Source organism: Oncorhynchus kisutch, unplaced genomic scaffold (genome assembly GCF_002021735.2).
Source record: "Oncorhynchus kisutch isolate 150728-3 unplaced genomic scaffold, Okis_V2 scaffold697, whole genome shotgun sequence".
NCBI classification, from domain to species: Eukaryota; Metazoa; Chordata; class Actinopteri; order Salmoniformes; family Salmonidae; genus Oncorhynchus; species Oncorhynchus kisutch.
This window is the reverse complement of record NW_022262642.1, coordinates 86,599-102,867: the sequence shown is the minus strand read 5'-3', so window position 1 is coordinate 102,867 and position 16,269 is coordinate 86,599. Positions and strand designations below refer to the sequence as shown.

Below are 16,269 nucleotides of genomic sequence, written 5' to 3'. Positions count from 1 at the left end.
GTCCCTGAGAGGTTTTGTCACTGCACCATTTCTCTGAAGGCCATGTAGGCTAGTGCTGCCCCTTTATATGGTGCTACCCCTTTATATGGTGCTACCCTACCCCTTTATATGGTGCTGCCCCTTTATATGGTGCTGCCCTGCCCCTTTATATGGTGCTGCCCCTTTATATGGTGCTGCCCCTTTATATGGTGCTGCCCCTTTATATGGTGCTACCCCTTTATATGGTGCTGCCCCTTTATATGGTGCTGCCCCTTTATATGGTGCTGCCCCTTTATATGGTGCTGCCCCTGCCCCTTTATATGGTGCTACCCCTTTATATGGTGCTACCCCTTTATATGGTGCTGCCCCTGCCCCTTTATATGGTGCTACCCCTTTATATGGTGCTGCCCTGCCCCTTTATATGGTGCTACCCCTTTATATGGTGCTGCCCTGCCCTTTATATGGTGCTACCCCTTTATATGGTGCTACCCCTTTATATGGTGCTACCCCTTTATATGGTGCTGCCCCTTTATATGGTGCTGCCCCTTTATATGGTGCTACCCCTTTATATGGTGCTGCCCTGCCCCTTTATATGGTGCTGCCCCTTTATATGGTGCTGCCCCTTTATATGGTGCTGCCCTGCCCCTTTATATGGTGCTGCCCCTTTATATGGTGCTGCCCCTTTATATGGTGCTACCCCTTTATATGGTGCTGCCCTGCCCCTTTATATGGTGCTGCCCCTTTATATGGTGCTGCCCCTTTATATGGTGCTGCCCCTTTATATGGTGCTACCCCTTTATATGGTGCTGCCCTACCCCTTTATATGGTGCTACCCCTTTATATGGTGCTGCCCCCTTTATATGGTGCTGCCCCTTTATATGGTGCTGCCCCTTTATATGGTGCTACCCCTTTATATGGTGCTGCCCCTTTAATATGGTGCTGCCCCTTTATATGGTGCTGCCCCTTTAATATGGTGCTACCCCTTTATATGGTGCTGCCCCTTTATATGGTGATGCCCCTTTATATGGTGCTGCCCCTTTATATGGTGCTGGCCCTGCCCCTTTATATGGTGCTGCCCTGCCCCTTTATATGGTGCTGCCCTTTATATGGTGCTGCCCCTTTATACGGTGCTGCCCTTTATATGGTGCTGCCCCTTTATATGGTGCTGCCCCTTTATATGGTGCTGCCCTGCCCCTTTATATGGTTGCTGCCCCTTTATATGGTGCTGCCCCTTTATATGGTGCTGCCCCTTTATATGGTGCTGCCCTTGCCCCTTTATATGGTGCTGCCCTGCCCCTTTATATGGTGCTGCCCTACCCCCTTTATATGGTGCTGCCCTACCCCTTTATATGGTGCTGCCCCCTTTATATGGTGCTGGCCCTACCCCTTTATATGGTGCTGCCCTACCCCTTTATATGGTGCTGCCCCTTTATATGGTGCTGCCCCTTTATATGGTGCTGCCCTGCCCCTTTATATGGTGCTACCCTTTATATGGTTGCTGCCCTGCCCCTTTATATGGTGCTACCCCTTTATATGGTGCTACCCTTTATATGGTGCGCCCCTTTATATGGTGCTGCCCTTTATATGGTGCTACCCCTTTATATGGTGCTTGCCTGCCCTTTATATGGTGTGCCCTTTAATATGGTGCTGCCTTTATATGGTGCTGCCCCTTTATATGGTGCTGCCCCCTTTATATGGTGCTACCCCTTTATATGGTGCTGCCCTGCCCCTTTATATGGTGCTGCCCTGCCCCTTTATATGGTGCTACCCCTTTATATGGTGCTGCCCCTTTATATGGTGCTGCCCTGCCCCTTTATATGGTGCTGCCCCTTTATATGGTGCTACCCCTTTATATGGTGCTACCCCTTTATATGGTGCTTGCCCCTTTATATGGTGCTGCCCCTTTATATGGTGCTGCCCCTTTATATGGTGCTACCCCCTTTATATGGTGCTGCCCCTTTATATGGTGCTGCCCCTTTATATGGTGCTGCCCTGCCCCTTTATATGGTGCTCCCTGCCCCTTTATATGGTGCTGCCCTAACCCCTTTAATGGTGCTGCCCTACCCCTTTTATGTGCTGCCCTACCCCTTTATACTGGTGGCCCTTTATATGGTGCTACCCCTTTATATGGTGCTGCCCTGCCCCTTTATATGGTGCTACCCCTTTATATGGTGCTACCCCTTTATATGGTGCTGCCCCTTTATATGGTACTGCCCCTTTATATGGTGCTGCCCCTTTATATGGTGCTGCCCTGCCCCTTTATATGGTGCTGCCCTGCCCCTTTATATGGTGCTGCCCTGCCCCTTTATATGGTGCTGCCACATTATATGGTGCTGCCCCTTTATACGGTGCTGCCCCTTTATACGGTGCTGCCCTTTATATGGTGCTGCCCCTTTATATGGTGCTGCCCTGCCCCTTTATATGGTGCTGCCCCTTTATATGGTGCTGCCCTGCCCCTTTATATGGTGCTGCCTGCCCTTTATATGGTGCTGCCCTACCCCTTTATATGGTGCTGCCCTACCCCTTTATATGGTGCTGCCCCTTTATATGGTGCTGCCCTACCCCTTTATATGGTGCTGCCCTACCCCTTTATATGGTGCTGCCCCTTTATATGGTGCTGCCACATTTTTAATTGTCAAGATTTTTCATGTAGCCAATGTCTTTTGAGATACATGTTTTTTTCTTTCATAGGTTTCAGCAGGAGCAGCCAGGGATTTGGGGCCCCATGGAAAGATATCACATTGGGCCCCATGGAAAGATATCACATTGGGCCCCATGGAAAGATATCACATTGGGCCCCATAGAAAGATATCACATTGGGCCCCATGGAAAGATATCCCAATGGGCCCCATGGAAAGATATCACATTGGGCCCCATGGAAAGATATCACATTGGGCCCATGGAAAGATATCACATTGGGCCCCATGGAAAGATATCCCATTGGCCCCATGGAAAGATATCACATTGGGCCCCATGGAAAGATATCACATTGGGCCCCATGGAAAGATATCACATTGGGCCCCATGGAAAGATATCACATTGGGCCCCATGGAAAGATATCACATTGGGCCCCATGGAAAGATATCACATTGGGCCCCATGGAAAGATATCCCATTGGGCCCCATGGAAAGATATCACATTGGGCCCCATGGAAAGATATCACATTGGGCCCCATGGAAAGATATCACATTGGGCCCCATGGAAAGATTTCACATTGGGCCCCATGGAAAGATATCACATTGGGCCCCATGGAAAGATTTCACATTGGGCCCCATGGAAAGATGTCACATTGGGCCCCATGGAATGATATCACATTGGGCCCCATGGAAAGATATCACATTGGGCCCCATGGAAAGATTTCACATTGGGCCCCATGGAAAGATATCACATTGGGCCCCATGGAAAGATATCACATTGGGCCCCATGGAAAGATATCACATTGGGCCCCATGGAAAGATGTCACATTGGGCCCCATGGAATGGTATCACATTGGACCCCATGGAAAGATATCACATTGGGCCCCATGGAAAGATATCACATTGGGCCCCATGGAAAGATATCACATTTGGCCCCATGGAATGATATCACATTGGGCACCATGGAATGATATCACATTGGGCACCATGGAATGATATCACATTGGGCCCCATGGAATGATATCACATTGGGCCCCACAGGGCTGGTTCAGGGGGAGGGGGAGACAGGGCTGGTTTGGGGGGATGGGGAGACAGGGCTGGTTTGGGGGGATGGGGAGACAGGGCTGGTTCAGGGTTATGGGGATGGGGAGACAGGGCTGGTTCAGGGGGATGGGGAGACTGGGCTGGTTCAGGGGGAGGGGGAGACTGGGCTGGTTCAGGGGGAGGGGGAGACAGGGCTGGTTCAGGGGGAGGGGGAGACAGGGCTGGTTCGGGGGGATGGGGAGACAGGGCTGGTTCAGGGGGATGGGGAGACAGGGCTGGTTCAGGGGGATGGGGAGACAGGGCTGGTTCAGGGGGAGGGGGAGACAGGGCTGGTTCGGGGGGATGGGGAGACAGGGCTGGTTCAGGGGGATGGGGAGACAGGGCTGGTTCAGGGGGATGGGGAGACAGGACTGGTGACCTGAAGCTGCATCTGTTGGGCCTGGGAATGGGAGACAGGGCTGGTTCAGGGGGATGAGGAGACAGGGCTGGTTCAGGGGGATGGGAAGACAGGACTGGTTCAGGGGGATCGGGAGACAGGACTGGTTCAGGGGGATGGGGAGACAGGGCTGGTTCAGGGGGATGGGGAGACAGGCTGGTTCAGGGGGATGGGGAGACAGGGCTGGTTTAGGGGGATGGGGAGACAGGGCTGGTTTAGGGGGATGGGGAGACAGGGCTGGTTCAGGGGGATGGGGAGACAGGGCTGGTTCAGGGGGATGGGGAGAAAGGGCTGGTTCAGGGGGATGGGGAGAAAGGGCTGGTGAGCCTGAAGCTGCATCTGTTGGGCCTGGCAACAGACAGGAACAACTGATTTAGTATGAATAGCTTGGTAATAGTTTGCCTGCATTGATTAAATGTTGGCTAAAGAGGAGTGAAATGTAAATACTCTGAATTTTCTTATGAGATATTAAGTAACTAATGTTAGGGGAGAAAAAGTAGCCTATATCACTACGGACTAAGCTGACAGGTTAATTTACACCACTTCACGGACGACACCCTCCTTCCTTGTGAAACATTTTCTTGATTTGCTTTCGTTTCGTTTTGGAAGCCAGATTTTTCTTCAGGAAGTTGAGACATGATGCTCACACCGGCACTCCTCACTCACAATTCATTTGATTTACATGTAAATAAAATATTATATTAATGGTGATAGGTTAATCATTCAATCTTGATTTTTTAAATTTTTCTTTTAACCTAATGTTCTAATAATTTTTTTAGGGCCCCTGTCAGTCACAGGCCCTTAGAATCGGCCTACACACCAGTAAAAAAATAAATAATTGACCACTGAACTTCGAGTTCTAGTATTTCTGGTTTCGCGCGTACTTTCTGTCTCTCTTGCGCCTCGGTAGTTATGGTTCGTTCAGTTTACCGGACCGTGTGTTGTTTAGTTAACGTTAGCTAGCCTACCTCATAACGCCAAACGAATTGTAATGGTAACGTGTAAGAGGTGATTTTAAACAACGTTTTAAACATGTCAGAGAAAGGCGAGGTGGATTTAACTGGTGCTAAACAGAACACGGGCGTGTGGCTGGTAAAGGTACGTTGGAAATGTAGGGTATAAACAGTAGCTAGCACGGCTAACACTAGTAGGCTAGCACGGCTAACACTAGTAGCTAGCACGGCTAACACTAGTAGCTAGCACGGCTAACACTAGTAGCTAGCACGGCTAACACTAGTAGCTAGCACGGCTAACACTAGTAGCTAGCACGGCTAACACTAGTAGCTAGCACGGCTAACACTAGTAGCTAGCACGGCTAACACTAGTAGCTAGCACGGCTAACACTAGTAGCTAGCACGGCTAACACTAGTAGCTAGCACGGCTAACACTAGTAGCTAGCACGGCTAACACTAGTAGCTAGCACGGCTAACACTAGTAGCTAGCACGGCTAACACTAGTAGCTAGCACGGCTAACACTAGTAGCTAGCACGGCTAACACTAGTAGCTAACGGGCTAACACTAGAGCTTAGCTAGCGGCTAACACTAGTAGTTAGCTAGTGGCAGCGCGGATGGATGAGGACGAGACTAGCGATCTATTGAAGTAGACTACAGTAACTATCATTATCATCACACTGCACACGTTAACTAGCTAACTAACAAACAGTGTCTTTGCCCACAGGTGCCCAAATACCTGTCCCAGCAATGGGCCAAAGCATCAGGCAGGGGAGAGGTGGGGAAACTCCGGATCGGGAAGTATGTAGAATTGTCTCGTGTGTTATGTTTGTTGGTAATCACCATCGTTGTTTACTAGCTAAGGGGATTTAGCTAATCAGTTGTTTTCTTCTTCTTTTGCGTTAGGAACCAAGGGGAAGGCAGAGGTAATACTAGTAACTATGGTTACCGACACAGATGAATTGCATTCCAATGGAATATTGATCCCAACTCAGCCAGCAGTTGTCCTGGTCCTAAACTGACATAACTTACACTTGTTGTGCACCAGGTGGAATTCACTCTGAACGAAGACCTGACCATGATTGACAGCCTCGGGGACAAGCCATCGGGGGTGCAGGCCCCCAGGGACCACCCGTTCACCATGCAGACTGTAGGAGGACAGACCCTGGCCGTGTTCACTGAGACCCAGTCAGGTAAGGAACAGACCTCCAGCTGTAAACGATGATGATGATGAAAAATGAAGCGGCATCATACTAGATAAGTGTGCGCGGGCGCCGCGCTAGATAAGTGTGCGGGGTAAGGTGCTGTTTGAGTAACCTGGAGCCATTTGTTTGAGTCATAACCTCTATTTGAATGTGTAGTCAGATAATATTGACTGTCAAAATGCCTTGTGTTTCCCGACTGCAAATGAGCATGGTTTGTGATCAAAGCTGATCTTTCACCCATTAGAGTCATCTAAGGGTAAGTAGTACTGCGTCTGTGTGTATCACTCGCTCAGGGTAAAGTAGTACTGCGTGTCTTGTGGATCCCTCCGCCTCAGGGTAAGTAGTACTGTATCCCTCCGCCTCAAAGGTGTCCTTTGCCTCGTCTCCTTCTCCATCTCTCTGCCCTTCCCGTCTCTCGCCCCTTCCCTCTCTCTGCCCCTTCCCGTCTCCTCGCCCCTTCCCTCTCTCTCTGCCCCTCCATCTCTCTCTGCCCCTTCCCATCTCTCTCTGCCCTTCCCATCTCTCTCTGCCCCTTCCCGTCTCTCTCTCTGCCCCTTCCCGTCTCTCTCTCTGCCCCTTCCCGTCTCTCTCTCTGCCCCTTCCCGTCTCTCTCTCTGCCCCTTCCCGTTCTCTCTCTCGCCCCTCCCGTCTCCTCTCTGCCCCTTCCCGTCTCTCTCTCTGCCCCTTCCCGCTCTCTCTCTCCCCTCCCGTCTCTCTCTCTCTGCCCCTTCCGTCTCTCTCTCTGCCCTTCCCGTCTCTCTCTCTGCCCCTCCCGTCTCTCTCTCTGCCCCTCCCGTCTCTCTCTCTGCCCCTTCCCGTCTCTCTCTCTTGCCCTTTCCCGTCTCTCTCTCTGCCCCTTCCCGTCTCTCTCTCTGCCCCTTCCCGTCTCTCTCTCTGCCCCTTCCCGTCTCTCTCTCTGCCCCTTCCCGTCTCTCTCTCTGCCCCTCCCGTCTCTCTCTCGCCCCTTCCCGTCTCTCTCTCTCTCTTCCGTCTCTCTCTCTGCCTCTTCTTCCCCCCGTCTCTCTCTGCCTCTTCCCGTCTCTCTCTCTCTCTGCCTCTTCCCGTCTCTCTCTCTCTGCCTCTTCCCGTCTCTCTCTCTCTGCCTCTTCCCGTCTCTCTCTCTGCCTCTTCCCGTCTCTCTCTCTCTGCTCTTCCCGTCTCTCTCTCTCTGCCTCTTCCCGTCTCTCTCTCTCTGCCTCTTCCCGTCTCTCTCTCTCTGCCTCTTCCCGTCTCTCTCTCTGCCTCTCCTCTCCTCTCCCTTCTCTCTCTCTCTGCCTCCTTCCCGTCTCTCTCTCTCTGCTGCCTCTTCCCGTCTCTCTCTCTCTGCCTCTTCCCGTCTCTCTCTCTCTGCCTCTTCCCGTCTCTCCTCTCTCTGCCTCTTCCCGTCTCTCTCTCTCTGCCTCTTCCCGTCTCTCTCTCTCTCTTCTCTCTTCTCTCTGCCTCTTCCCTCGTCTCCTCGCTCTCTCTCCTCTGCCTCTTCCCGCTCTCTCTCTCTGTCTCTCTCTCTCTGCCTCTTCCCGTCTCTCTCTCTCTCTGCCTCTTCCTCCCTTCTCTCTCTCTCTCTCTCTGCCTCTTCCCGTCTCTCTCTCCTCTCTCTGCCTCTTCCCGTCTCTCTCTCTCTCTCTGCTCCTCTTCCCCGTCTCTCTCTCTCTTCTCTCTCTCTTGCCTCTTCCCTCTCTCTCCTCTGTCTCTCGCTCTCTCTCTCTCTGTCTCTCTGCCTCTTCCCGTCTCTCTCTCTCTTCTCTCTGCTCTGCCTCTTCCCGTCTCCTCTCTCTCCTCTCTCCTCTCTCTTCTCTCTCTCTCTGCTCTCTTCTCTCCTCTCCCTCTCCTCTCTCTCTCCTCCTCTTCTGTCCTCCCTGCCTCTCTCTCTCTCTCTCCCTCTCCCCGCCTCTCTCTCCCCTCTCTCTCTCTCTTCTCTCTCTCTGCTCTGCCTCTTCTTCCCGTCTCTCTCTCTCTCTCTGCCCTCTCTCCTCTCTCTCTCTGCCTCTTCCGTCTCTCTCCTCTCCCTCTCTCTCTCTCTCTCTCTCTCTCTGCCCTCTTCCCTCCCTCTCTCTCTCTCTCTGCTTTGCCTCTTCCCGTCTCTCTCTCTCTCTCTCTGCCTCTTCCCCGTCTCTCTCTCTCTCCTCGCCTCTCTCCTCCTCTCCTCTCTCTCTCTCTTCTCTCTCCTGCCTCTTCCCGCTCTCTCTCTCTCTCTCTCCTCCTCTTCCCGTCTCTCTCTCTCTCTCTCTGCCTCTTCTCTCTCTCTCTCTCTCTCTCTCTGCCTCTTTCTCCCCCTCTCCTCTCTCTCTGCCTCTTCCCGTCTCTCTCTCTCTTGCTCTTACCGTCTCTATCTCTCTCTCTGCTCTTCCCGTCTCTCTCTCTCTCTCTGCCTCTCCCGTCTCTCTCTCTCTCTCTGCCATCTCTTCCCCGTCTCTCTCTCTCTCTCTGCCTCTTCCGTCTCTCTCTCTCTCTCTGCCTCTTCCCGTTCTCTCTCTCTCTCTGCCTCTTCCCGTTCTCTGCTTTGTTGGGGGCTGCATGTTGCCACAGCAGAACAGATGGAGGCCCTCTGCTTGTCTCAGTAACTCCGCTGGCTGTCTCTCAGATCGGATCAGAACCGCTGTGAACCAATCAGCTCCGTAGTTTGGATGTGATCTGCTACTGCAATGATATCTGAAGCTTGTTAATAACATAAACAAACGAATCAATATGATGGTATTGATCTGGTGTGGAGTGCTTGGTTTGACGTCATGATTTGTGCAATGATCTTTATGCCTCTTCTAATGTGCACGTCCTCTCCTCTCCCTCCCTTGAGGGTGAGTGTGTCAGTGTGAAGCTCATGGTTTATCCTTGTGTGTGTGAGTTGTAGACAGTATATAAAGTTCTGTTTTGAGATACTTCCTGGTTTGAGTGTGAAGTCTGGCCACCGTCAGATGTGTTGTTCTGCAAGGCGTTGAAGACCAACCGTCGTTGCCGAGCAGTTCATCTCCGTGGTTACTGCCTCTTCGCCAGAAAGCAGCTATTCTAAACCCTGGTGTTAATTCTTATTGGACCACCCTCTCCTCCCTTTCCCCCTCCCTCCCTCCCTCCCTCCCTGTAGGCCAGTCAGAAGAGAGATCTGATGGCAGCACCTCAGTTTCGGGGGCGGGGTCAGGCCCAGGTGAGTCCCCTCAGTCTCTTCCCAACTGAGAGGTGTGGAGCCTGGCAGGAGGCTGGAGGTTCGGCCTCTGTCTGGTGGAGGTTGGTGAGGTGTACTGGGCAGGAGGCTGGAGGTTCGGGACTCTGTCTGGTGGAGAATGTTGTTCTCCTGTTAGACGACCCTAGTGATCAGTTGGTCTCTCTTCTCCTGTTAGACGACCCTAGTGATCAGTTGGTCTCTCTTCTCCTGTTAGATGACCCTAGTGATCAGTTGGTCTCTCTTCTCCTGTTAGACGACCCTAGTGATCAGTTGGTCTCTCTTCTCCTGTCAGACGACCCTAGTGATCAGTTGGTCTCTCTTCTCCAGTTAAGACGACCCTAGTGATCAGTTGGTCTCTCTTCTCCTGTTAGACGACCCTAGTGATCAGTTGGTCTCTCTCCTGCTGTTAGACGACCCTAGTGATCAGTTGGTCTCTCTTCTCCTGTTAGACGACCCTAGTGATCAGTTGGTCTCTCTTCTCCTGTTAGACGACCCTAGTGATCAGTTGGTCTCTCTCCTCCAGTTAGACGACCCTAGTGATCAGTTGGTCTCTCTTCTCCAGTTAGACAACCCTAGTGATCAGTTAGACGACCCTAGTGATCAGTTGGTCTCTCTCCTCCAGTTAGACAACCCTAGTGATCAGTTAGACGACCCTAGTGATCAGTTGGTCTCTCTTCTCCTGTTAGACGACCCTAGTGATTAGTTGGTCTCTTCTCCTGTTAGACGACCCTAGTGATCAGTTAGACGACCCTAGTGATCAGTTGGTCTCTCTTCTCCTGTTAGACGACCCTAGTGATCAGATGGTCTCTCTCCTCCTGTTAGACGACCCTAGTGATCAGTTGGTCTCTCTTCTCCTGGCTGTGTGGCGTCGTACTGCCACTGTGGATGTCTCACTGAGGAATATCACATTAAAACTGATGTGAAATGATGTTGCCACGTGAGAGAGTGAGTCAACACACACAGAGAGACGTCACCGGTTCTCCTTTCTAACAGAGAGAATCTCCCTGGAGGGCCTGGTGGTGCAGAGAGCAGAGTGTAGACCTGCTGTCAGCGAGAACTACATGAAACTCAAGAGGTACGTACCTACACACTCACACGCTCTCTCTCTCTGTGTCTCTATCTCTCTCGCTCTGTGTGTCTCTCTCTCTCTGTGTCTCTCTCTCTCTCGCTCTGTGTGTCTCTGTCTCTCTCTCTCTGTGTCTCTCTCTGTGTCTCTCTCTCTCTCTCTGTGGTCTCTCTCTCTCTCTCTGTGTCTCTCTCTCTCTCTCTGTGTCTCTCTCTCTATATATATCTCTGTCTCTCTCTCTCTCTCTCTCTCTCTCTCTCTCGCTGTGTCTCTGTCTGTGTCTCTCTGTCCTGCTGACACTCACTACTGTCTCGTGTCTCCAGACTGCAGATAGAAGAGTTATCCAAGCCAGTGAGATTGTCTCAGCAACTAGAGAAGGCTGTTACCACCAACTACAAACCAGTGGCCAACCATTCCTACAACGTAAGGAGCCTCGGCTGCCTGCACGACGTGTGGTCGTTTGTCTGTTACGACTAAAATGTACACATTTTAGGCCCCCTCAACAACAACAACAGCCAGACACTTCCTCCCTTCCTCCCCTGAGCTGGACTAATACTGAGTGTGTGTGTGTGTCCGTCCGTCCAGCTGGAGTACGACAGGAAGAAGAAGGAGGAGGGTAAAAGAGCGAGGGTCGACAAACAGCAGGTGTTGGACATGTTGTTCTCAGCTTTTGAGAAGCATCAATATTACAACATCAAGGACCTGGTCGACATCACCAAACAACCTGTGGTGAGATACTACTATATACACCTGGTATTACAACATCACCAAACAACCTGTGGTGAGATACTACTATATACACCCGGTATTACTACATCACCAAACAACCTGTGGTGAGATACTACTATATACACCCGGTATTACAACATCACCAAACAACCTGTGGTGAGATACTACTATATACACCCGGTATTACTACATCACCAAACAACCTGTGGTGAGATACTACTATATACACCCGGTATTACTACATCACCAAACAACCTGTGGTGAGATACTACTATATACTACTATAAACACCTGGTATTACAACATCATTAAACAACCTGTGGTGAGATACTACTTATACTACTATAAACACCTGGTATTACAACATCATTAAACAACCTGTGGTGAGATACTACTATATACACCCGGTATTACTACATCACCAAACAACCTGTGGTGAGATACTACTAGATACTACTCTTCCCCTCTCCCCGCTGTGGGGGGAGAGGGGAAGAGAGGTGCTGGGGGGAGAGAGGGACGCTGTGGGGGGAGAGGGGAAGAGGCGCTGGGGGGGGAGAGGGGAAGAGAGGCGCTGGGGGGGGAGAGGGGAAGAGAGGCGCTGGGGGGGGGAGAGGGGAAGAGGGGCGCTGTGGGGGAAGAGGGGCGCTGTGGGGGGAGAGGGGCGCTGTGGGGGGAGAGGGGGGAGAGGGGCGCTGTGGGGGTAGAGGGGCGCTGTGGGGGGAGAGGGGAAGAGGTAGAGGGGCGCTGTGGGGGGTAGAGGGGCGCTGTGGGGGGTAGAGGGGCGCTGTGGGGGGTAGAGGGGCGCTGTGGGGGGAGAGGGGCGCTGTAGGGGAGAGGGGCGCTGTGGGGGGAGGGGAGAGGGGCGCTGTGGGGGGAGGGGAGAGGGGCGCTGTGGGGGGTAGAGGGGCGCTGTGGGGGGAGAGGGGCGCTGTGCCACAGGACAAAGTTCAGATTTGGACCAAAAACCAATGTCTGTGGATGTGGAAAATCAAGGCCGGTCCGGGAAACTGCCCCCAAAATAAGATGTTGAAAGCATCGGTCGCTGAGGTGTTGCCTGAAATAAAATGTTACGAATGGCCCATCTGTGGTAAATGTACCGTTTTGTGAAACACCAAAAAACAACGTCCGGGACAGGACCAACATCTCGTGCTTGCTGGGGTGTCGCCGACCACGTCGCCCCTCTCCCCCCACAGCGCCCCTCTCCCCCCACAGCGCCCCTCAATGGTCTGAATGTCCGTCCGTGTGGTCGACCCGCTGTTTTGTAAAACAGGCCGTTGGCTTTATTAGTCCTGATTCCCGTGTCCTAAAATCAATTAGTCAATTTTTTTTAAGCTCTGAATATCAGCTACCCAACTTTATCAGGAGTTTATCGCGAGTTTATTTTACGATGTGTTTAACGCGGCGGGAAATGAATGCGGACGTATTTATTTAAATATTTTTCCGCTATAAAATCAGCCTGTTAAAAATAATTGACAGATACAAATTTGAAATCGCTGATCATGACAACGGGGTTGAAACTCCTTGGGACAACAGTTGTGATTCTCCACTCTGACCCGTCCTGTTTTCAGGATGTAAACATGACAGCTCTTTTAGTTTGTGTTGCCATTTTAGGGTACTGGCTCTTTTTTCAGGGGGAAACAGTATTTTTTTTAAAAGGGTCCCGTCTCATTACATTGTCATCCATTTTTTTATCTCCAGCCTGTAGACGACAGAAAAGGCCACCTCCTCTCTCTCTACCACCTCCTCTCTCTCTACCACCTCCTCTCTCTACTACCACCTCCTCTCTCTACCACCTCTTCTCTCTACTACCACCTCCTCTCTACTACCACCTCTTCTCTCTACTACCACCTCTTCTCTACTACCACCTCCTCTACTACCACCTCTTCTCTCTACTACCACCTCTTCTCTCTACTACCACCTCCTCTCTACTACCACCTTCTCTCTACTACCACCTCTTCTCTCTACTACCACCTCCTCTCTACTACCACCTTCTCTCTACTACCACCTCCTCTCTCTACTACCACCTCTTCTCTCTACTACCACACTCCTCTCTACTACCACCTCCTCTCTCTACTACCACCTCTTCTCTCTACTACCACCTCTTCTCTCTACTACCACCTCTTCTCTCTACTACCACCTCCTCTCTCTACTACCACCTCCTCTCTACTACCACCTCCTCTCTACTACCACCTCCTCTCTCTACTACCACCTCCTCTCTCTACTACCACCTCCTCTCTACTACCACCTCCTCTCTCTACTACCACCTCCTCTCTCTCTACCACCTCCTCTCTCTACTACCACCTCCTCTCTCTACTACCACCTCTTCTCTCTACTACCACCTCTTCTCTCTACTACCACCTCCTCTCTCTACTACCACCTCCTCTCTCTACTACCACCTCCTCTCTCTACTACCACCTCCTCTCTACTACCACCTCCTCTCTCTACTACCACCTCCTCTCTCTACTACCACCTCCTCTCTCTACTACCACCTCCTCTCTCTACTACCACCTCCTCTCTCTATTACCACCTCTTCTCTCTACTACCACCTCCTCTCTACTACCACCTCCTCTCTCTCTACCACCTCCTCTCTCTACTACCACCACCTCTCTCTACTACCACCTCCTCTCTCTCTACCACCTCCTCTCTACTACCACCTCTTCTCTACTACCACCTCCTCTCTCTACTACCACCTCCTCTCTCTACTACCACCTCTTCTCTCTACTACCACCTCTTCTCTCTACTACCACCTCTTCTCTCTACTACCACCTCCTCTCTCTACTACCACCTCCTCTCTCTACTACCACCTCCTCTCTCTACTACCACCTCCTCTCTCTACTACCACCTCCTCTCTCTACTACCACCTCCTCTCTCTACTACGTGATTTATAGGAGACCATTTTCTTTGGACTGAATGTTGGATGAGTCTTTTCAAAAGCCCCCTGGAGAGGAGCGCTGGGAATGGATAAGATACATATTTTTACAGCTCTGCCCTTGATAAACAGTGGCCCATTTGGTCAAAAGGCACATTAGCGCTCACCTTAAAAAAGCCCATATGAGAGAGAGTGTCGTTGTTTTGTGGCAGAATTAGGTGAGGGTTTTATGTGTTGTTGGAGAGCTGCGTCTTGGGTTAGTTCAGCTCAGAAAAGGCCGGCCTTGTCAATCTGCCGCTGTGGAGACGGATGCCTCACGAGCGGGTCGTCTGTGGTGGTTTATGTTTCAGTCTGAGGTAGAGACGGATGCCTCATGAGCGGGTCGTCTGTGGTGGTTTATGTTTCAGTCTGAGGTAGAGACGGATGCCTCATGAGCGGGTCGTCTGTGGTGGTTTATGTTTCAGTCTGAGGTGGTTTATGTCTGTGGTGGTTTATGTTTCAGTCTGAGGTAGAGACGGATGCCTCATGTCTGTGGTGGTTTGTTTCAGTCTGAGGTAGAGATGGATGCCTCATGAGCGGGTCGTCTGTGGTGGTTTATGTTTAAGTCTGAGGTGGTTTATGTTTCAGTCTGAGGTGGTTTATGTTTCAGTCTGAGGTGGTTTATGTTTCAGTCTGAGGTGGTTTATGTTTCAGTCTGAGGTGGTTTATGTTTCAGTCTGAGGTGGTTTATGTTTCAGTCTGAGGTGGTTTTTATCTGGTCAAGTTAGTGATATACTTTACACAATATTTCCTTTTGTACATATAAGAGATGAAACAGGGAATTCAAGACCAGACTGGAAACTCAACGCTCTTTCCTGCTCCCTATTCCGTCTCTCTCCTCTCCCGTCTCTCTCCTCTCCCGTCTCTCTCTCCCCTTCATTCAGAGTTACCTGAAAGAGATTCTGCGCGACATCGGCATCTACAACGTGAAGGGAACCCACAAGAACACGTGGGAGCTAAAGCCAGAGTACAGACACTACCAGGGAGGAGAGGAGGAGGAGAAGGAGACCGACGACTAGCCTGGTCTGGGGCCTCCAGCCTCCTGGAGAGCTCACCACTAGGAGGACGACGACTAGCCTGGTCTGGGACCTCCAGCCTCCTGGAGAGCTCACCACTAGGAGGAGGACGACTAGCCTGGTCTGGGGCCTCCAGCCTCCTGGAGAGCTCACCACTAGGAGGAGGACGACTAGCCTGGTCTGGGGCCTCCAGCCTCCTGGAGAGCTCCCCACCTGGAGGAGGACGACTAGCCTGGTCTGGGGCCTCCCTAGAGAGCGTCGTTTTGGTTTTTATAGACTTCAAGATGTTTTAATGATGTAGAGAAATAAAGTTGTCAAGCTACTGATGTGTTGTTCAGTTAGGACCCCGGTCCTATACTACATGTCCCAAGTGACACCCTATTCCCTATACAGTGCACTACTTTAAACCAGGACCCTGGTCAAATTTAGTGTACTATTTAGGGAATAGGGTGCCACTTTGGGGACACGTTTGAAGGATTCCTACTATTCTGAAGTGAGGTGCTTTAGGTTCATCTCACCTGGGCCACTATGACGTTTATTCCTGTGTGTTTGTGGGATCTGACCGATCCATTCGATCGGTTTACAGACACGTTAACCAAGGATCAATACGTACAAGTTTTTAAAAAATGTTAACGACTTTTGGAATAAAATAAATGTTTTTGTAAAAAATAAAAAAATCTACCAGTCTACTTTTCTCTAGAAACGAGGTGTTACTCTAGTGAGATCACACCTCTACAAATCTGTGTGCAGTAGAATAACTGGAAGGTCCTGAGCAGAAATATGACTGAGGTCATCTGTATCGTGTTTGTCTGGGAGTCCTGATCTAGGATCAGGTTCCTGATAAGCCACCAATGGAACCGAAGGTCATCTGTATCGAGTGTCTGACCTAGGAACAGATCCCACCTATCCATGGAAACCTCAAACTGATCCTAGACCAGCCTTCCTACCGAGACGCTTGATATAAATACAGGATGGGATTCCTTCTATGACCCGTCAGATGTTTTAAAACTAGAGGATTTATGTCTGGATGAACCCAGCCCAGAGGGAAACTGATCCTAGACCAGCCTTCAGGATGGGAATCCTTTTAAAACTAGAGGATTTATATCTGTCTGGATGAACCCAGCCCAGAGGGAAACTGATCCTAG

General features: G+C 51.0%; 1 protein-coding gene across 3 annotated transcripts; it reads left to right on the top strand.

Annotated features, from left to right (window-relative positions):
* Positions 1-4,978: 4,978 nt before the first annotated feature.
* LOC109887610 (general transcription factor IIF subunit 2) lies at positions 4,979-15,801 on the top strand. Of its 3 annotated transcripts, XM_031815909.1 has the most exons (11): positions 4,982-5,193; positions 5,774-5,847; positions 5,953-5,972; positions 6,095-6,239; positions 6,496-6,507; positions 9,328-9,387; positions 10,399-10,480; positions 10,795-10,894; positions 11,057-11,200; positions 14,993-15,131; positions 15,246-15,801. In XM_031815909.1, exons 4-10 carry the CDS (start codon positions 6,125-6,127, stop codon positions 15,125-15,127), a joined length of 648 nt encoding a protein of 215 aa, XP_031671769.1. In that variant the 5' UTR covers positions 4,982-5,193; positions 5,774-5,847; positions 5,953-5,972; positions 6,095-6,124; the 3' UTR covers positions 15,128-15,131; positions 15,246-15,801. The 3 variants fall into 3 exon arrangements, with proteins under 3 accessions (XP_031671770.1, XP_031671769.1, XP_031671768.1); XM_031815908.1 differs by having other exon boundaries at positions 4,983-5,193; positions 14,993-15,801; XM_031815910.1 differs by lacking the exons at positions 6,496-6,507; positions 9,328-9,387 and having other exon boundaries at positions 4,979-5,193; positions 5,774-5,866; positions 5,961-5,972; positions 14,993-15,801.
* The last annotated feature ends 468 nt before the right edge of the window (positions 15,802-16,269 follow it).

What these genes read in the sequence shown, in the direction of transcription:
- LOC109887610 (XM_031815910.1), top strand. Translation starts at nt 5,128, where the DNA reads ATGTCAGAGAAAGGCGAGGTGGATTTAACTGGTGCTAAACAGAACACG. An exon ending in AACTACATGAAACTCAAGAG is followed by an intron (nt 10,481 to 10,794) that starts GTACGTACCTAC and finishes TCGTGTCTCCAG; the next exon opens with ACTGCAGATAGAAGAGTTAT. An exon ending in ACATCACCAAACAACCTGTG is followed by an intron (nt 11,201 to 14,992) that starts GTGAGATACTAC and finishes CCCTTCATTCAG; the next exon opens with AGTTACCTGAAAGAGATTCT.